The 21,449-nt window shown below is 43.5% G+C and overlaps 1 protein-coding gene across 2 annotated transcripts in view; it reads right to left on the bottom strand.

Moving 5' to 3' along the window:
- The window catches only part of RAPGEF5 (Rap guanine nucleotide exchange factor 5), a 508,053-nt gene that overhangs the window by 414,398 nt on the left and 72,206 nt on the right, over positions 1 to 21,449 (bottom strand). For both annotated transcript variants that reach the window (XM_032401958.1, XM_032401959.1), the window contains exon 2: positions 13,165 to 13,261. Coding sequence is in view for 1 of the 2 variants with exons in the window: in XM_032401959.1 (XP_032257850.1) it covers positions 13,165 to 13,185 (21 nt within the window). In the remaining variant the exon portion in view is untranslated. The remainder of the gene's footprint in view (positions 1 to 13,164; positions 13,262 to 21,449) is intronic.

The following is a 21,449-nucleotide window of genomic DNA, read 5'->3' as shown; positions in this document are numbered from 1 at the left end:
TTCCAATGTTCCCAAACCACTCTTCGTTGCGATTCAAAGCCTCTGCTTGAATCAAAACCACTATGACGTAGGACTGCGTCTGTTTTGAGGTCAAGGACTGCGCACCAGTGACTGTAAAACTCCTGGCACAGAATAACCTCACTACCCTAGTCACTGCTGCACCTTCCCAATTTCCTTGATCTTGTTGCTGTCAAAACACCACTTCTGGTATAGATTTAAGCAAGCCCAAAGCACACCTGTTGTCTGCCAACTTTCCTTTCCCCTTGTCTTATTAACATTGAGTTTCACCAATTGAGAGTTTTGGCCTTTCCTTGTTTCTTGGCAACACAGCTTCCAGAGAAAGTGCAAGAGCAAGGGCATACACAAAGACCGGAACAGAACAAAGGCACAGAGGATAAACGCATACACAGTGAAACACAACACCTGTGAATGTGAGAAGAAGGGGCCCCTTTGGTCAAATGAGAGTATTTATCAAATCCCAGGCATCATAGCTCCTCTGCTCTCTGCTCTAGCACTACTTTTGTGTGCTCAAATAATGGCATTTGTACCAATCTAGGGGATTCTAATTGACTGCTGATAGTAAATAAGATCAAGTGCTAACTCATGGATGTGAAAGCCTGTAGAATAAATACACTTGGGAAGAAAAGCAATACATGTACAGAACAGTAATATCAATGCAAGCCTGGATGTGACAGTAACCAAGTGAGGGACAAAGATAAAATGTGTAACAGAAGCCCAGACTGGAAGCAAGGAGAAAATTGTCTTTTTCTCTCTGCAGACTGGCCTTTTTTGCTTATCTGTGTTCATGGTAGGTAGAAGATGGCCACCCCACAGCTTCCAACTTTACACATTACAGATGGACTTATAGAGAATGCCCATGTCTCGTGGTCATGACTACAAATTCCCAACAGAGGAAAGGACTGCTCTGATTTGGATCAGGGGCCCCACCCTGCACCAGTCAGCCACGGCCAGGATCTGTCAGCAATCCCTGACTGCCTGTGGACCATATGGGGGAGAGGGATCCATTCCTAGAATGGGGAGTTTGCTGTACTGGCTTGTGAGCTGAACAGATACCCCAGAAGATGTTCACCTGTGAGAGAGAGCAATGCAGTGACAAATACAAGCGTCAGCCAATAGCAGCACCAAGTTCAGGAGTGGCTGGCTGAGCTGGTTGGAACTTCACTGTCAAGAGTCGCCCACAGGCAGGGCAGCAACATTTAATAGGTATTCAGGGGGAACAGTGACCCAAGGCTAAACCGCTGGAGTTCTTGCACACTCTTTCCTTCATCTCTCAAGTGTGCTCGCTAATCTGTCTCCGGTCATTTCCTATCACTTCAGTGCCTTCTTCTGAAACTTACTCTGACCCAGCCTCCCCACTGGAGCTACTGTTCTTGTAGGACATGTACCTGTCTTCTGGTGCAAGTACATCTAGACCAGTGTCAGGAACAAGAAGCTGTCTAGCTTCTGGTCAGCTTTCCATTTCCTCATTCCAGTCCCTTTCTGCGGTTTACTTTCTAAAGGATGAACGAAACGGGATTATTCAAAGACTGAATGTGAAAACGCAAGTTTCCTTGTGGTTCCAGGCAGGTAAGGCCTGAAGCGGATCTGGGTCATACTCTGAACCAGTTTTGATATTTTGATAAAGACACTATACAATAAACTGCTAATTGTTGTAAATTATATGCTGATTACAGGTAATAAATTAATCCCTGAGCATGGGCTCAGGAATTTGAATTCCCAGCTCAAGCACTACATAAATGACCTAAGAGCTTTTATGTGTGCCACGAAGGAAACCCTATTTCCTGTAGCTGCAGGGCTGAAATTGTTTAAAATAAATGTAGAACTTCCTCCGGTGACTGGTTGAATTATAACACAAGTTCAACTCTCAGACTCTCAGGGAGTCTACTAGTAAAGTGAGAGCATTGACTGGGAAGAATAGGATCCTGTAAATGGGGGTAGGGACATGTAAGAAGACCCTGATGAAGCCAGGGACATTGGGCTCCTAAATTCTGATGGCCCCTCTCTGCCAGTGGAATAGGCCTTCCCACCCTTAGTGGTACAGGCCTTTCCACTTCTGAGGGGATTAACTCTGCATTGCCCAAGGAACCTGTAATGGCCTCCTCTCAGGCAGTTGCCATGCAAGGCAATGCTGATTCTCCTCAGTAACCCCCTCCACCACTTTTCTTTGCTTCTTCCTAATGGGGAAGTGAGGAAGTGTACTATATTACAAAAGAGTTGAGTTTTCTAATTTATGCAGATAGAAATAAGGGGAACATTTAGTAGGAATGGATACTAAGGATGTGGAATAATGGTGGAATGACCATAAAGTTAGATTGGACCAGATTTATGGATATGGGCTCACTAAGCAGAGATTCTACATTTAATGTTGCAACTTGGGGAGTTAGAAAGGGCCCTAAAAGTGTGTTTGGTTGGCTAAAACATGGACAAAAAGGTGGCTCATGATGAGTGAATTAGACATGTCTGACCTGCTTGGTTTAACATAGAAGAGATTTAAAGGCAGAGAGATTGCAACATTATAGTGGATTTGTCATTTAGGACCTACTCACCACACTGGGAGGGTGCAGAGACATACCTTTCACCAAGACTGTGAGGGGAATAAGAAATAAGTTTGTAAGGGGAGCCCCAGAATCCTTGAAGGGCTCCATGATTACTCTTCTCTGTAGGCCAGACCTTACAGTGGGAACTGCAGCCACTCAATTGGGAAACCAAAATTCAATGGGAATAATTGGATCCTGAAGTGGCAGGACCTAAGTGGCAGCACTCAAGAGCCAAAGGCAAGGTGGGCATGATAACCATAATGGACAGCAGAACCAAAGCAGAAATCAGAATAATCTAACTCATGCAGATCTATGGCACTGACTACTTGATCTTAGTGTTCCTAGAAGTAAAATAGATAGGAAGTTTACTAAATTCTTACTTGATCTGTATAAGCAGAAAAGTTCTAAATCAAGCAAATAGAAGTCCAACCTGAATCATAAAAACAGAGGGTCATGGTCCCTCAATCAATTCCCAGATTTGTTTCTAGACCTAGAACCCCTCCAGTGAAGGAAAGTCTTCATTGCCCTTGAGGAAGGACCTTGGCATACTACCAAAAACTGATACTGCTAATCTTTCTCCCAGCCTTCCCCAGAGGGACCTCCAGGGTATGCGTGCATTGGAGAAAAGAAAATCATCAGACCTTTCAGGAACACCCTCCAAATTGACATTAATCCTAGGAGACCCAAAAGGTGACATGGCCCACGAGTCAAAGTAGGAGCTTATGGAGATCAGGTGATTGATGGAGTTTTAGCACAGGTCCCTCTCACAGTGGGCCCAGTGTGTCCCTGAACCCATCCTGTGATTTTTTTTCTCCAGTTCCAGATTCCAAAATTGAAGTAGATATACTCAGCAGCTGGCAGAATCCCCACATTGGTTCCCTGACCTGTGGAGCGAGGGCTACTATGGTGGGAAAGGTCAAGTGGAAGCCACTAAAACTGACTCTACTTAAGAAAAATAGTAAAATAGTAAATCAAAAGCAATACTGCATTCCTAAAGGCATTGTAAAAACTAGTGCCACCGTCAAGGACTTGAAGGATGCAGGGGTGGTGATTCCCACCACATCCCAATTCAACTCTCCTATTTGGTCTGTGCAGAAGACAGATAGATCTTGGAGAATGACAGTGGATTAATGTAAACTTAACCAGGTGGTGACTTGAACTATAGTTGTTGTACAGATGTGGTTTCATTGCTTGAGCAAATTTAACACATGCCCTGGTACTTGGCTTGTAGCTATTGATCTGGCAAATGCCTTTTTCTCTATCCCTGTCCATAATGCCTGCCAGAAGCAGTTTGCTTTTAACTGGAAAGGCCAAGATTATACCTTCACTGTCCTACCTCAGAGCTATATCCAGCACTATATCATAATTTAGTTCACAGGGATCCTGATCACCTTTCCCTTCTACAAGATATCACACTGCTCCATTATATTGATGGCATTGTGCTGATTGGACCTAGTGAGCAAGAAGTAGCAACTACTCTAGACCTACTGGTAACATATTTGCATACCAGAAGGTGGGAAATAAATCTAATATTCAGGGGCCTTCTACCTCAGTGAAACTTGTAAGGATCCAGTGGTATGGGGCGTGTTGAAATACCCCTTCTAATGTGAAGGGTTAGTTGTTACATCTGGCCCCTCCTACAACCAAGAAAGAGGCATAATGCCTAGTGGGCTTCTTTGGATCTTGGAGTCAACACATTCTTCATGTGGGTGTGTTACTATGACCCACTTACTGAGTGACCTGAAAAGCTTCTAGTTCTGAGTGGGTCCCAAAACAAGAGAAGGCTCTGCAGCAGGTCCAGGCTGCTGTGCAGGCGGCTCTGCCACTTGGGCCACATGATCCGGCAGATCCAATGGGGCTTGAAGTGTCCGTGGCAGGTCAGGATGCTGTTGTGAGCTGTTGGCAGGCCCCTGTGAATTGCAGTGATGATTCTTAGGACTTTGGAAGAAAATCCTACAGCCCTCCACAGATAACTTCTCTCCTTTTTAGAAACAGCTCTTGGCCAGCTACTGGGCCTTAGTAGAGATTGAATGCTTAACCATGGACCACTGAGTTACCAAGCAACCTGAGCTTCCCATCATGAACTGGCTATTATCTGACTGAGCAAGTCATAAAGTTGGGTGTGCCATTATCAAATAGAAGTGGTGTATATGTGATCAGGCCCAAGCAGGCCCTGAAGGCATAAGTAAGTTACGTGAAGAAGTAGCCCAAATGCCAACCATCCCCATTCCTGCCACATTACCTTCTCTCTCCCAATCTGCATGGCCTCATGGGAAGTTTCCTATGATCAGTTGACAGAGGATATGAGATTCAGGCCTGGTTTATAGATAGTTCTACATGATATATTGGCATGACTTGAAAGTGGACAATTGCAGCACGACAACCTCTTTCTGGGACATCCCTGAAGGTCAGTGGTGAAGGGAAATCCTCCTAGGGGGGCAGAACTTTGGGCAGTGCACCTAGTTCACTTTGCTTGGAAGGAGAAATGACCAGATATGTGATTATATACTGATTCATGGATCATGGCCCATGGTTTGGCTGGATGGCTAGAGACTTAGAAGGAATAAGATTAGATCATTGGTGACAAAGAAATTTGTGGAAGAAGTATGTGGATAGACCTCTCTGAACGGGCAGAAGAAGATCTTTGTGCCCCATGTAAATACTTACCAAAGGGTGACCTCAGCAGAGGAAGATTTTAATAATTGAATGGAGAGAATGAACTACTCTGTGAACACCAGTAAGTCTCTTTCCCCAGTCACCACTGTCATTGTGGGATGGGCCATAGTGGCAGGGATGGAGGTTATGCATGGGCTCAGCAACATGGACTTCCACTCACCAAGGCTGACCTGGCTAAATCCGCCACTGAATGCCTAATCTGTTAGCCACAGAGACCAACACTGAGCCCCCTATATGGCACCATTCCCTGAGGTGAGCAGCCAGCTACCCTGTGGCAGGTTGATTATATCATGGAAGGGACAGTATTTTGGTCTTACTAGAACAGACACTCTGGATACAGATTTGCCTTCCCTGCATGCAATGCTTCTCCCCAAACTACCATCCACGGACTTCCAGAATGCTTTATCAATCATCTGTTTCTGTTCAGAAACAAAGCACTGTTTCTGATCAAGGAAATCATTTCACAATAAAAGGAATTGGACAGTGGGTCCATGCTCATGGAATTCACTCATCTTACCATGTTCCCCATCATCCTGAAGCAGCTGGCTTCATAGAACATTAGAATTGCCTTTTGAAGACTCAGTTACAGTGCCAGCTTGGTGGCAATACCTTACAGGGCTGAAGCAAAGTTCCCCAGAAGGCTATATATGCTCTCAGTCAATATATGCTGCTATTTCTCACATAGCCAGGGTTCATGGATCCAGGAATCAAGGTGTGGAAATAAGAATAGCACTGCTGTGCTTGCTTCGGCAGCACATATACTAAGAATAGCACTGCTTACTATTACCCCTAGTGACCCACTAGCAAAATTTTTGTTTTCTGTTCCCACAACCATATGTTCTACCAGCCTAGAGATCTTAGTTCCACAGAGAGGGACATTTCCAACAAGAGACACAGCAGTGATTTCATTGATCTAGAAGTGCCATCCAGCCAATTTGGACTCCCCACGCTTTGAAATCAATGGGCAGATAAGGAGTTAACTATATTGGCTGGGGAAACTGGACTGCTACTCCACCATGGAAATAAGGAAGAGTATATCTGGGATACAGGAGATCCCTTAGGGCATCTCTTAGTATTACCTAGTCCAGTGATTAAGGTCAATGAAAAACTACAATCCAATCCAACCAGAACTACTAATGGCCCAGACTCTTTAGGAATAAAGGTTTGGGTCACTTCACTAGGTAAAGAACCATGATCAGCTGAGGTGCTTGCTGAAGGTAAAGGGAATGCAGAATGAGTAGAGAAAGAAGGTAGTTATAAATACCAGCTATGACCACATGACCAGTTATAGAAACAAAGACTGTAATTGTCATGAGTATTTCCTCCATTATGCCATGAATACATTTTTTGTGTGTGTATGTATCTTTGTTTTCTTTCCTCTCTTACTCTCTTATATAAAATAAGATATATTGACTTCATAGCAGTATTTAAATATTGCTAATTTTACATCATAGTAGTTAAGTTGTAGGATTTCAAAAAGAGTAAACACCATTCAAGGACTTTACCTCCTCTTCTGGGGAAGAGGTTAGTGCATTTTCAGTTGTATGCAGGATAGTTATATAATGTTACACAAAATTATGACCTCGTTATTGTCTTTATTTGGATATTAAATATCGTTTAAGGAGATGCATGTAGGTGCCAACTTGATAAAGTGGGGGGACTTATGCTGGTTAATTTTATGTGCCAACTTGCTTGGATCACAGGGTGCGTGGATATTTGGCTAAACATCATTTCTGGGTATGTCTGAAAGGGTATTTCTTGATGAAATTAGCATTTGAATAAATGAACTCAGGAAAGCAGTTTGCCCTCTCCAATGTGGTGGGGGGGGGGGTGTCAACCAATACATTGAGGGCCTGAATAAAACAAAGAGGTGGAGGAAGAATTTGACCATTTCTTCCTGACTGCGTGAGCTGGGACATTTTCCTGCTCTCAGCACTCCTTGTTGTCAGACCTTGAAACATGAACTGGAAGCTGTATCATTGGTTCCCCTGGTTCTGAGGTCTTTGGATTTACATGGAATTATACCACTGGCTTCCCTGGGTCTCCAGTTTACAGAGAGCAGATTATGGGACTTCTCAGCCTCCATAATTGCATGAGCCAGCTCCTTATAACAAATCTCTTCCTATATGTATATCCTATTCATCTGTTTCTCTAGAAAACCCTTACTAATAAAACCTGTTAGCTGGCTACCCTCATGATCCCAAGATGGTTGCTCCCCTCATGAGCCTAAGATATTTGCATCCTAGGAGGCAAGTATTGGCAACATCCCCAGGATAGTTCCTCAAGAGAGTTTATTTTCATCAAGGAGGAAAATATTTCTCAGAAGCCTGCAGCAGACTTCCCCTTATCTCATTGGCCAGAATCATCTCATGCACCCAGGTTTAAGTCAATCACAGGCAAGAGGAATAGGACCACCATGATTGGCTTAGGCCAGTTAGGATTCACTCCCAGGACTGAAAAGGGGCTTCAGTTTCCCCTGATGCATCCAACTATCTGATACCAAAAATTTTGGAGTTCTTTTAGCAAGAGCTATGGGTATACAACCAATCATGTCTACCATAGCTCCAACTTCTAGAAAGGCATTTTCAGTTTAAAAAGAAGACACCTGTTTTATCAAACAAAGGTAGAATCAGGATTAGAAAGTCGCTTCACTCAGTCACTTGTCCTGTTCAAGCTATGTGGACAACCCAGTTGTGCTGAAATGTGAGATAATAATAAGAGCAGTAATGACAACTTAATAACAATTTCTGAGTGCTCACCATATGCCAGGCTCTGGGTTAAGTGTATTACACACAATTGGGAATGCTGTGCAGGGACAGGACTAGGGTGAGGCAAGCAAGGCACAGAATTTCAGGAGGCACTCACTCTCAGGGTGGTGCACATGCAGGTTGGCACTTGAGAGTGAGTGCCTCCTTAAATTTTGTGCCTAGGGTCCTTACGTGCCTCACCCTAATTTCAGGCCTGATGCTGTGTTGTGCCACCCAGACCCGTCACTCCATTCAGAATTAAGGCACGCATTCCCCCAGATGCTGGGACTACGGGTGCCTCAGAGTTCTAGGCTGATGTCTCTCTGAGGGAATTACCCTCAGCTAAAGACAGCTGCCTTGTCTGAATTCTCATCCTTTCCAGGAAGCATCCCCTACCCAATGACTGTTAAATGCAGAGGTATCAATTCGGGTAAACTCTGCAAGTGTCATCCCACATCCAGAGAAGCCCATAGGATTGACTAAGGCCTTTTTTGTAACTGCATTGCAGCTCAGCTTCTCTTTCTATCCCATCTTATTTCCTTCCTAATTACCTCTTAGCATACAAATCTGAGAGCTTCTTTCTTAGTGAACCTCTATGGCAACAGCTGGTGCAGGAGATGTCTGGAAAAGCAGACATTAAAATAGACTACAGCAAGGACTTTGTCCACAGTGATAAGGTGAAGCACTGTTAGACCCCGATATACATTAGCAGTGAAATGTAAAAACTTTTCTAGGGTGAAGTAGGGTAGGAAACAGTGGTAGGGAATGCACTGGCAGGTGTAATGTGTCAAGCATTTGGGAGATGGGGTAGATAATAATTTAAGGACTATGGAATTGGATGGCTATTGCAGGGAGAAGAGATGCATTGCAGAAAAACAATGAAAGACTGAGTGTGATTAATTACTAATTAAAGTTAAATGTTAATACCAGAAGGCTTCCGTGGAAGCATATAAAGAAAATCTCATATCCTGTAGCCAGAAGGCAGAGAAAACTGAGTATCAGACTCAGGACTTAATTATAAGAATAGCAGAGCCCCAGAGGAGATGGAATTGTCAACCTAGAAGGTATTCCACATCAGAATCTGGTTCCCGATTAGGAAAGGGTGAACCCTGGAGACTTGGGATGGGAACATCTCGTTTGATGCACCAAAAATCTCAAATCCCCAGATTTCCCTAAACACTTTGGGTCTGCAGAATTGGTTCACTCCTTCTGCCAAGGGCTAGCCTTCAACCCTTGCCTGAAGACAATGTAGAACTTCTTCTTGCAAAACAACACATACTGCTCTGTGGTAGACAGCCCCAAAGATGGCCCCGGTGGTCCCTGTTTCCTGATACAGCCACTCTGCTATAGCCTCCTTTTGCTCTGAATGGAACTGACTTTTTAAACCAACAGAATATTGCAGAAGTGCCCAAGTATAACTACTGAGGCTAGCTCATAAAAGACATGTGGCTTCCCTCTTGTTTTTTTTTGGGGGGGGGCGGTTTGTGGGGGAGGTGGTCACCCACTCTGGGGGAAGCCAGCTGCTATGTTGTAAGGATACTCAAGCAGCATTATGGAAAGATCCACAAGGCAAGTAACTAAAACCAATTGCCAGCAAGCCACTAAGACGTCCTGCCAACGGCCATGTTATAAGCCATCTTGGAAGCAGATGTTCCAGACAAGACTTCAAATGACTACAGCCCCAGGCAGCATCTTGACTGTAATCTCACAAGTGACCTTGAGCCAGAAACACAGAGCTAAGCCACACCCAAATTCTTCATCCACAGAAATTGTGAAATAATAAATTTTGTTGTTTTAAGCTGCTAGGTTTTGAGGTAATTTGTTACACAGCATGGATAACTAATACAGGACCTCAGGATTTACTCCCACCTCCCATCTTAGTCATCAGACCAATAACTAGGGTTAAATCACAACATAAGCCAATAGAGGAAGTTCTGAGTCTTTTAAGGAAAACAAAAAATACACACACACACACACACACACACACACACACACCTCCCAAATAAACTACAGGATCTGGCCAGCACATGCCAGCAGGAACTGTGATACTCTATTTGTGAAGAGGATTTAATACCTCAGGAGACAGTGCTAAGACATATCTAGGATGGATCTTGGATATTTGGCAAAAGCAGTGAAGTAGAAATGCCAGAACTGCCATAGCAAACAGTGGAAGAAGGGGCCAAAGGGCTCATAGTACTAGGCATGCTCAAGTGGATACACTAAAAAAGGTGAGAAAATGCACCAGCAAACTTTGTTTCATGGGAGCCCCAGAAGATGCTCTTTTAACCAAAGTGACAAGGAATACCCTAGTAGAGGGGCACTAACATCAATGAGAAGTTTCAACAGTGAACATCCTCTGTAGGGCCAGCCTGATGGTAGTAGATGTTATTACAGAATCAGACTCATTGATAGCAATGGTAATGGCAGCATCCCAAAAAGAGGCCAGGTAGCCACCCTTAATCACTAGAAGCAAGTTGGTCATAATCGCCATAATTCATGGAGATGGTTAATAGAATACAGAATTTCTAGGGCAAGCCAATAAGGTAATGTTCAATCTATACAAACAAAAGAAATCAAGGATGGGTGATCAAGAGACTAGGGGTAATCCAATGAAAAGTCATGATCTCTAGCCCAATTTCTGGATCTGAGCCAGTATTTGACTTGGAACCTATTGACTGAAAGAGAAGCAAAGTCCCCAGGAAGGAGGACCCTATCACACCATGGTAAGTATATATACTAATAATCAGCTCAATCCCTCCCTAAAGGGATCTATGGTCATTTATTCAGGAAGTTGTACACCTGGGAAAAGGGAAATCCTAAACAATTTGAAGACTGTTGGACATAGGACACAGGATGACATTGAAAATCTGGGCTCAGATTTACCACCTCCTCAGGGCTTAGCATTCAGTCCCTTCACCTGCTGGAGTGCTGGCAGCTAACAGCTATCACCTGAATCCCTCTTGAGGCATTGCCCTCTGCTGAAGAGTTTCTTTGTCCGAGATCACACACCCCCCTCCTGGGGCCAGCTCACATCCAGTGACTGGGCACTGCGGGAATGTCTGACTGACCCCCTTTGTTTAGGATAATTCTGGAGGGTTACTGCGGCTACACAGCCACTCATGGGAGTAGGGCTTTTCTCACAACTGCAGCACACACAGTTCACCTTCTCTCTCTCCAGGAATGCCATCTTCACTTCCCCAAAGTATTGATCCCAAGAGGACTCCCTAATCCCCTTTCTGCCTGCCAACCTCCATCTCACATTCTGTGTCACGAGGAACACAATTGCAACACATGCATGCTCCTTACCACAGCTTGATAGGTTTTACTCTTAGCCTTCTTTTACAAAGGAAACTCAAGCCCTAAGATCTTGAGTGTAAACTTGTACACTCCCCAGTTCTAGAGCCTACACTCTTAATCAAAATGGATAAGCAAACTCTAAACCCTGTGCTATAATTAGGCAAATATGCCCCTGGAAGAGACTCTGGGTGCAGCCAGTCAGGCACCGACTCCCAAGAATTTGGAGCTCTCTCTTGTGCTTGGGATGCTGTCTTTCCCGACCTGACCAAATGCCACCCCCAGCCCCGTGGGTTCCAGATCTCAAGGTAACTGGAGCGACCCAAATGTACAGTCATCTTTGTCCTATGAATTCAGTGGTTTAATAAGTGATTTGTGGCTAGAAAAGTTACATAACTATAGAGATCATTCAAATCTGCATCAGGTCTCTCTTCCCTCCCCACCCCCAAGCTGTCAGTTCCTCCTTTGAGTAAGGCTCTGTCCCCCAGTCTCCCCAAGTTCTAAGGTGTTAGTGCTAGATATAGGAAATGCTTGATGTGAATGTGGCTAAAACTGCCTTCACTGTAACAGAGAAATAGCTTGTCAGCATCTGCAGGTAACCTAGAGGCCCTTTGTCTTTTAGAACAACTTTATTCTCATTTTACTCTCTGAGAAATCTCGTAGACAATGTCCGGACTACCACCAACTTCTGCACATACACAACATTTATAAGTAACCAGGCAGGGCAATGAAGCATGTTTAGTCATTTTGCATAAGAACTTCCCTTGCACAACTTCTATATATAACTCACTTGGCAACCCCCTTTTCTACTCATTGAGGCACCAGAGCAGAACATGTTCTTAGGAGTGCTCACAGCAACTTCTGTTGTGGGCTCCTTGAAGCAATTGAAAGAAAATTCCAGGTGTTCTTTTTCCCCTACCCCTTATATTCATATCCCCAGTATCTCCTAGATTTGTCTTGTTATTCCCAACCACAGTTCCTCTGCCTGGGAAGGTCTGTCTCCTTCCCCTGATCCACATGTTCAGCTCATTCCTGCCCTTGTTCTCCTCCCATGTCATTTTTCACCTTTCTCCCCACAGCTGGGTCTCCTTTGATTGCTTCAATTGTCCATGTGCACTGCACCCTTTCCCAAGATAGCATCCCAGGGGAACCCCATTCCACCACGATCATTCGTGAAGTCTTATCAGCACACACTTATACAGATATTGGACTAAAATTGCCAGTTTTCAATGGAATCTGATATAGTTTTAGAGTCAGAACACTATTTCTAAGACTCTGCCTTTTACTGGAATGTGATCCTGGGGAAGTCCCACCTACTTCAAGCTTCACTGTCCTCATTTGTCAAATAGAGATTATAAAACCTACACAACATGTTTGTGGAGAGAATTAATGAGGTAAAGTAATGGGAAGTCATTTTACATTTTCAAGTGTTGTACAAATGTTAATTATCATTATTGTGTTGTTTCTCCCCCATGGGCCCTCTGAGACCACATCTTTTACTTCCTTTCTAACTCTCCCCTGGGTCACATATGGTGCCGGTAAGGCTGTAAGCTAATTTTAGATACACAGTTAAGAAAGAATAAAAGGAAACCACTTACCTAACAGAATTAAGGCAAAATCATAACCATATTAAATCTATTGTAGACATTTTTCCACAGAGTGAATCTAGCATGCTCTCTACAGGAAAAAACCATGAAAAGGGATGAAAATTTATTTACAGCCCACTCTTGCAAATCTATGAAGAGGAATAGCATCAGGACACATCCATTCCTCATTCTAACATGGGGCCAACATTGCTAGCAAGGGTAAATTGGCCTCAGGAACCCTTATTAGTTTTCCTCGAAAAGGCTGCTATCTTTAAATAACCAGATTTTTAAAATCTTCCTTACAGAGATCATTTTTATCTCCATGGTACGATCGGTTCCTCTTCAACATCTGATGCAACCCTTAGTGTTTTCCATTGCTTTCTAGCTGTGTCAGATTTCCCTAGAAGACAGAAATGAAAGTGATGACTAAGAAGATTATGCTTAAAATTCAAATTTTTGACCTACACATTGATTCCCCCACCCACCCCTCCCGTTCCTGTCTTCTTGACTTCCAAAGGGGAAAACTACAATTTTTACACAGTGTAAAACCTTCAGCTCGCACCATTACCTGTAGACTTGCAATCTCCAAGCACACGTTTAGTTCATTTGGTTGAAACTATACAAAGCAGAACCTACTCAGAGAATTCAGACTTTTTTTTTCTATTTCCCTGACAATCTTCTGAAGAGACAGAAAGGGTTACGTGCCAAAAGTGTACCAGTTATGTTCTATTTCCCCTCTGTCACTTAGACACAATTAGGCATTTACTTATCTCTTCCCCAACATTGGCTTGTATTCTATATTCCAACCTTGACCCAAGTCCAATTATTTAAAGCACCATGTCTGGAATGGAGAAAGATATTGGGGAAAAAGAAAAAGAGAGTGAGGGGAAAAAACATAACAATAATATGGAGTCTTTCTTCAGGCTACCTCAACATGCTCTTATAGAACATTTCCCTCACAGAAACAGGATGAGATTTCTCAATTGTTTTTATTTTTCTTCAATGATCTAAACTTGAGTAATACAGCCAGTACTTTGATGGATATCTAAGATAATTAAATGGTTATGCTGACGTGTTAATGAAGCTCATTTTCCAGTGCAGTCTGTTCCAGATATGCTCACTGAAAGCAAAATCACCTAGAGTTTTAGCCCCACTTTCTACCAAAAGGCAGATTTTCGGGGCGCCTGGGTGGCTAGTCAGTTAAGTGTCTGCCTTCAGCTCAGGTCATGATCCCAGGGTCCTGGGATCGAGTCCCACATTGGGCTCCCTGTTCGGCAGGGAGGGCCTGCTTCTCCCTCTTCCCCTTACCCAGCTCATGCTTGCTCTCTCTCTCTCTCCCAAATAAATATAAAATAAATAAAATCTTTTTTTTTAATTTTTTTAATTTATTTATTTGAGAGAGAGAGAATGAGAGAGAGAGAGCACATGAGAGGGGGAAGGGTCAGAGGGCAAAACAGACTCCCTGCCGAGCAGGGAGCCCGATGCGGGACTCGATCCAGGGACTCCGGGATCATGACCTGAGCCGAAGGCAGTCACTCAACCAACTGAGCCACCCAGGCGCCCGTAAAATAAATAAAATCTTTAAAAAAAAAAAAAAAAAAAAGGCAGATTTACTAGTCTGCCAAGCTAGCAAAAAGTAGATCATTAGATGGCCCCAATTATTCCTGACAGATCTTTTGCAAAGATGCCTTAAGTACCTTAGGTGTAGTGCAGAACATCCTGCAGGAACTCTACACTTAGTCTATATATTTATTGAAAGCCATGCACTGGAACTACAAAACTGATCTAAACTACCCCTAAACAGAAGTGCCTGGTCTTAGATTGACCCATTAGCAGATGACTGTAATACAAGTCAGGCGGTGACAAATATACAGGGCCAGGGGCTGGGGGCAGGGTAGGGGTGTAGGGAAGGAGCTGCCTATGTCTTAAAGGATAAGCAGGAACTGGACAGGAAAAGAGAAGAAAAAGGGCCAATCCAGGCAAAGAGAACAGCCAGAACAAAGAATCAAGACAAGAGAATGTCCTGTGCAGAGAATCAGCAAACATTTTTATCCCATATGTGTTTTTTATATACGGTCACCAGTTTGTGAGTCAAGCCTGCCATTTTGTCTGTCTCTTGTTCTGGAGTTCTGGAGTTCCCTGGAGAGGTTGAACTGTGAAGCCCACCACCTCCCTCAAAGCTCTACTGCCTCATTGGCCCTCCATCACCACTCCCAGGAAACTCAGAGGTACCAACACTGTCCAGAACCCGGGGTGAGCTGAGGAAGGAGGCTCTCCCCTTAACATGGCTGCTGTGATGGAGGGGTCTTCAAGCAGGGCTCAATGTCTACCAGAACATTAAAAGAGACAGCCCTTGCAGGCTCTACCTCAGCCCACTGGGTTCTCTCCAAATCAAAGGACTCAGAAATGACTCCATGGGGGTCTGCCATGGGATTAGAGGAAATCACCATTTCTTCAGAATCTCCCTTTCCCCCAACAAATCCTAAAAGCTTTGATGTGCAGCCAAGCTCCTTCTCCCTTAGGCACTCCTCTCTCCTGCACAGTTCCTCACTCCACCCGCCCTCTGACTTCTGGCTGGCTGCCCTACCAGTTTGCCAGACAGCCCACATGTGCCTTGTCAGGACAAGAGGATCCAACTGAGGCCAGAGCTGGGGGGCCTTCTACAGCATTTCTTTCTCCTTTAAGCACAAGTGAGAAAGTAAATCTCCAAACATCATTTTCAGTACCAGAAACTGTTAGCAGATGCCTCTGGAGAGGGGAACAGAGCAGCTGGGGGACAGGGTGGAGGGAGACTGACTTTTTTACACACCCTTTGGTGGTTGCCAGTGTTGTACTGTGCATATGAACCACCTATTCAGGAAGTGTAACTTTCTAGAAACTTTACAAAGAAAAGTAATTTTTTTGAAACCCAGAGTTTTAAGAATATTTTTGAGAATGCAATATTGAGGCCTTTCCTATGTACTCACATGGCTCACTAATCTTATAGGTAAAAAGTCAGTAGGTTAAAAAAAAAGTGTGGTGATTAAGAAGACAGGCCTCAGACAATAAACTTGCTGTGAGACTTTAATTAATTTTATCTCTCTGTGCCTCAGTTTCCACATCTGTAAACTGGGGACAATTATAGTATCTATCTCACAGACTTATTGTGAGATTAAATGAACTAATATATATGAAGCACTCGATGTTGGCCACATAGTGAATGCTGTATAATGGTCTGCTAACAATCATTATCCTTAAAAGTTGCTGCTCACCTCTGTCACCTTCTGCTATGGCACGTGGTAGGAAGAAAAGCTCCAGTTGAGTAAAGCACACCTCTGAGAAGTATTAAGAATGAAATCCTAGGGGCACCTGGGTGGCTCAGGCAGTTAAGTGTCGCTCTTGATTTTGGCTCAGGTCCTGAGATTGAGCCCTGTGTTGGGCTCCCCGCTCAATGGGGAGTCTGCTTCTTTCCCTCTTTCTCTTTCCCTCTCTCTCTGCCCCTCCCTCCACTCATGTGCCCTCTCTCTCTCTCAAATAAATAAATCTTTAAAAAAAAAAAAAGAAGAAATCTGAGTGCTTTCAAAGCTCTTGTTACACTTTACTCTCTGTCTCCAGCCTGCGGAAGAAACTCTTTCATGTGAGTTGTCTCCGCCATCCTCAACCTCCACAAACCTCCCATACTACGGAGTATAGGACCTGATTCAGAGACCTGGGTTCAAGCCCTTGTTCCTCCACTAACCGGCCATGTGAATCTTGGGCAAACCACAAGGTCTCTAGTCTTAATTTCTTCACAGGAATGTCAGAGGACCAAGCAAGCTGCTGTAAGTGAAGGGGCTTTGTACCCGCCCAAACTCTGCAAATGAGGTGCAGTTCTTTCAAAAATACACAACTGATGATCTATTAAATGGAATAGCTGAGTTCAATAGAACAAGTGTCCGGCAAGTGGAACCACCCAAAAGTTTCTATGCTGCCATGAGAAAAATTTACTTTTTGGGAAAAACTCTATGGTGATTGAATCAACTACTGAAGAAAGAGCCCCCTCCCAGAATGCTCTCCTGGCGGGGTTGCCGGTGCTCCCCTCTGCCACCACCACCTCAGGGTAGAAAAGCCCTGAAACTCTGAACCGTTCCTTTTCTCCTCCGGATGTTTCCTCTAGGATCGACACTCTGCATCCTTTCACTTCTCTGGAAATAATTCGTCTCCCTTCAAATCCAAGGCACCAAAACATACTGCAGATTCCTATAGTTCAATCCACAACGACTTTTAATCAGTTTAAAAAATCTCAGAGAACCGAGTGCACCAGTTCCGTGACTTCAAAGTAAGTCGGTTAATCTCTCTAGGCCACAGCTTCCTTACTAGGAAAATGATGTTTCTTCTAAGAGTCAACATGAGCTTGGCACAAGTGTAAACTTAGTTACCACTGTTTCCTATCTCTCTGACCCTTCTGGTTAATTCCGTAAACTTCCACCCCTATTCCAGGCTGAAATCCATCTCACTCTCAGATCTCTCTGGTTTTAAAGAAAGTGGGTCGTGACTTGTTTTTGTTCTCAGATATGAAAGGTTGCTCTCCTCCCATCCTGGCCCACCTGGCCAGGGTTCTCACACAGCTGTTGCTTAGGAAATTCTTGCTTAGTGAAGAGACAAAGGAAGGAATGCATGGATGAATGGATTAACTTGTTCATTCATTCAACAAATACTTACTGAGTGTCTATTATATACCAGAGAGAGTAGTTCAGTAAGAACATGATACCCCTATTAGGTGGAGGTGAGGGGCCAGGGGAAGCTTCCCTAAGTAAGTGAAATCTGGCTGAGACCTGAAGGAAGAGTGGGAGGTAACTCTACCAGGAGCATTCACAAGACCAAAGGCCCTTTAGCTGGAAAGAAGAAAGAAATCAACGGCTGAATGAAGGAATGAGGGAATGAATGAGTGAACTAAAGGACCAATGAATTGGGCAGCTGGCTTTACCCTTGGTTACCGGCACTCTACCTCTGATTGGGGTTCTTTTTAGAAAGAAATTAGCACCTCTTTGTTGAAGGACACATATGGTTACATTTCATTAGTCTGCAAAGCAGGCGTGAGTCCCGGACACCTGCCACTGTGGTTGGAAAAGAATTTTGCAGTATCTATCTAAACATTTCCTCGGTTCCAATTGTGCGGAAAGCAGTCATTATCCAAATGGAGGGCTGAGAAATTTCAGACTTCTGCTACTTCAGGGGATTCTCTCCTCTCATCTCTTCACTAATTCACCCCCAGTTTTTCCAAAGGATAGCTTCCATTATCAACATAATTGAAACACCTCCCCATATTGGCTATAGCAATTTCGATTTTTTTTTTTTTTTAAATTTTGCAATAAAACCCAGTAAATCCAGTATAGAATTTAACCGTGTCTTTCTTAAGGTGAAAATCCTCAAGGGAGATAAGTTTACTAAGCAGAAAGGAAAAAAAAAAACTTTTGTCATTCCTGAGAAGGGGGGGCGGAAGGGGGGGAAAAAAAACCCTGTAAATGTCACTACTGACTAATCCCATCTATTTTTGGAAGGCCCTGGGGGGTTTTAGGGCTTTCCCTGTGGTAAATTAAACAGCGGCATTCCTCTGAAAAAGGAATGTGGGGCATTTGCTCCCGGGAGCACTGACCTGCAGCCTGAAAGGTGAGTGGGAATTTGGGGGGTGGGGTGCAGTTTCCAGTTGCACCCCTACCTGCCCTGGGGTACTGCAGGTCACTGGCATTTTTAAAGCCCATGAATCAAGCGTGACCCTCATCTGCGAGCTTTCCCAGGGCCCCTGTGGACTTGCGATGGTGCTCTTTTAGCACTTGCCTCCCCTGCTGTGTCTACTAGTATTGACTCCATTTTCACCTGACTTAGACAGTGGATGGTGAGGTCAGATGCCCAGATCTGGCTCTACGTATGAGCCTGCCCTGAGCTCTATCAAATCAGTGTGAGTCCCACGAAAAATGTCACTTGTTAAAAGTTCAGAAAGCGTTTTGTTGTGAACAAATGGTATTTACATGATACTGATATTCACTGGAGGAGTAAAGCTGGGCACACTGGGAAGTACGTTCTTGCCATGTTTTTAAGTTGCACCACGCTTGTAAGTACTCCTCACATCGGCCACTTTGTGTCTTCCCATATCAGGTTGATGGCGTTACACGGAAAATAAATTTTTGCAGTGGTGGGTAGAGCCTCTCTACTTTTGTGTATATTTGAGATTTACCATAAGTGGAAAGAAAAATAAATAAGCACAGCATTTTATGTGCTGTAGGATCCTTGATGCTTTTACTTTCTGCTCTTCAGCCAAACTGAAGACATCCACAAGTGAGAAACCTCTGAAAGCGGAGCTGCCCCAAATCCCAGCTCATTTTCCTCAGTTGCTTATAAGTGGGGCTCATTTTTTTTGCATTTTACATCCCACCATAAAGGAACTCCGTCTCATCAGGATTAAATTAAAGGCTCATTTCTTCTAAGAGGGAAATTACATATTAACAGGCATTCTGATGTTATTCTTACCTTTTACCTAAAAGGTAAAGGTTTTAAGGACATTTATAATTGCAATGTTAGTACTGGAAGTAAATTTTATTCCTCTGTCTAGAAAACATATTAGCAAATGATGATGTCACGGTAGTTGAATTTTGCAATACAACAATTGAGGATTTTTACACTACCTTAAGTCTAAACCACAACACAGATAAGTTAAACACTGAAAATGAATTCTGTAATTGTCATTGCCACAAAAAAAATCCATTGAACATTTACAAAGTTAATAACAAGGCATAACATGCTTGCAGATAATCACGGGGGGTGAAACTACACTGGTTTCTTAGGAACTGTTATAAAAACTCCACATCCCACCTACACAACTTCGGGTCACCAGTGTTCTACTCCCAGTTGAAAACCATTCTCTCAGCAGATGTTTTTAATACACCCAAGGCCAGGACAAATTGGCATTTCCTTTCCCCCTGCCCTGTAGATGGAGACGAATGGACACACGAAAGAGGCGGGACAGAGAGCTGAGGACTCCATGCCAACTCTCACCAGAGCACTATTCCCACCCCACCCCGCAATACCCCAGCTTGGCCCTGACGTCAAACCAGCTTCCTGGGCTCTGGATGAGAGCAGAAAACAAATTCCTCGTGCTCCATTAAAGCATCCACTGGTTATTCAAAAGAAAACCTTAGAATCTGCTTGATAATATGGATTATTTTGAACTAACAGGATGATAATGGCCAGTCTGAACTGGTGAAAACCTCCTTTATGCTTTAATGTGATTTAGAGGACAATTTTTAAAAGTAGTTTTATCACATTCAAAATCATGGTGTAAATCTAAGGTAGGCTAACAAAGGACTGTTTTATGGGTATCTCTTGCTTGGTGACTCCATAAGAAAGACTCTCAATGTAGTCATTTCTTAAATTCTAAAATGTCCAAATACCAATGAGCTTGGTAACCATTTGTGTTTTTTAGCTTTTTGTTTGTCTGTTTTTAAGATTTTTTTTATAAAATTCTATTCCCATTCCAACATAATAGCAATGGATTTTGCCCAGTTTACCTTCTCATATCTACTATTTGATTAGTCTATATTAATGAGGTTATGAACTCTTATTAGAACATCGGTTGTATGCAAGATTTTAAGAAGTAAAAGCTGCAACACCAGGCTTTCTTAAGAATCCCTGCTCCAGGACAAAGGGGCAACGAGCAATCTGCAAGAGCAAATGCAGAGTGAAGCATGAAACAAGGGCATCAACACAGCTTCCCGGAGGTGCACAAGCAGTGCCTGGGGCCCCATGCCAAAGACGAGTGTGTGCTGTATGAGCTCAGCATGCACATCCACGGTGCACGCACAGCACGCACACTTATTCCATAGGTCAGTCTCCTTCCTCTCACACGTAGCTATCCTGTAGAAGTTGGTATACTGACCCATATTCCAGAATCCTGTGGGAGCCTCCCCCCACACCTAAGTACTCTCACTTTATTAAAGGGCAGATTCAAAATCCCAAGATGCTCTTTCAGATTAAACAAGACTTGGAAGAATAAGTTTTCTTGCAAACAATAATACAAGTTCAGGGAGAAGATGTGACTTGGCTAGAGGAGGTAAGAATAAATATACAGGCAGAGCTTCTAGGTCCACTTAAAGAATTAAAAGTTTGCGTTTATTCACTCAAAACGCGTTAAAATGGCATTGCAAAAAAGTTGTTAAGGAGAAAAAAATCTAAGCAGCCAAGGGAGTCTGTGTATGGGAGTTCAGTTTCAGGTGTGGGTAGAGTGAAATACCAACAGGCAACAGGGAGATTAACTAAAAGTCTCACAATGAGACATGTATACAGCCACCAACATCAGCCCTTTTGCTAACCTTTGTGAGACTGAGCTATCAGAATACTTGCAAGGCAGGTTTATGTCCTCCAGTCAAGAGATTAGACAACTCCTCTCTGGGGAAACTGAATATTCCAGGAGAAGCCTGCCCCCACTTTCTGCATATACTGATATTTAAGGTCTTAAAACAATGGAAAAATCAAGAGCCCTTCCAGATATCTCTTCAGAAAAGCCCACCAACTAATAAGCCCCACCTACATCAAACTTCCAATGCACATTTTAGTATCTCTCCCTTACAAATAAG

Source organism: Phoca vitulina, unplaced genomic scaffold (assembly GCF_004348235.1).
Source record: "Phoca vitulina isolate PV1807 unplaced genomic scaffold, GSC_HSeal_1.0 scaffold4, whole genome shotgun sequence".
Taxonomy (NCBI): domain Eukaryota; kingdom Metazoa; phylum Chordata; class Mammalia; order Carnivora; family Phocidae; genus Phoca; species Phoca vitulina.
This window is presented reverse-complemented; position numbering and strand designations above follow the sequence as displayed.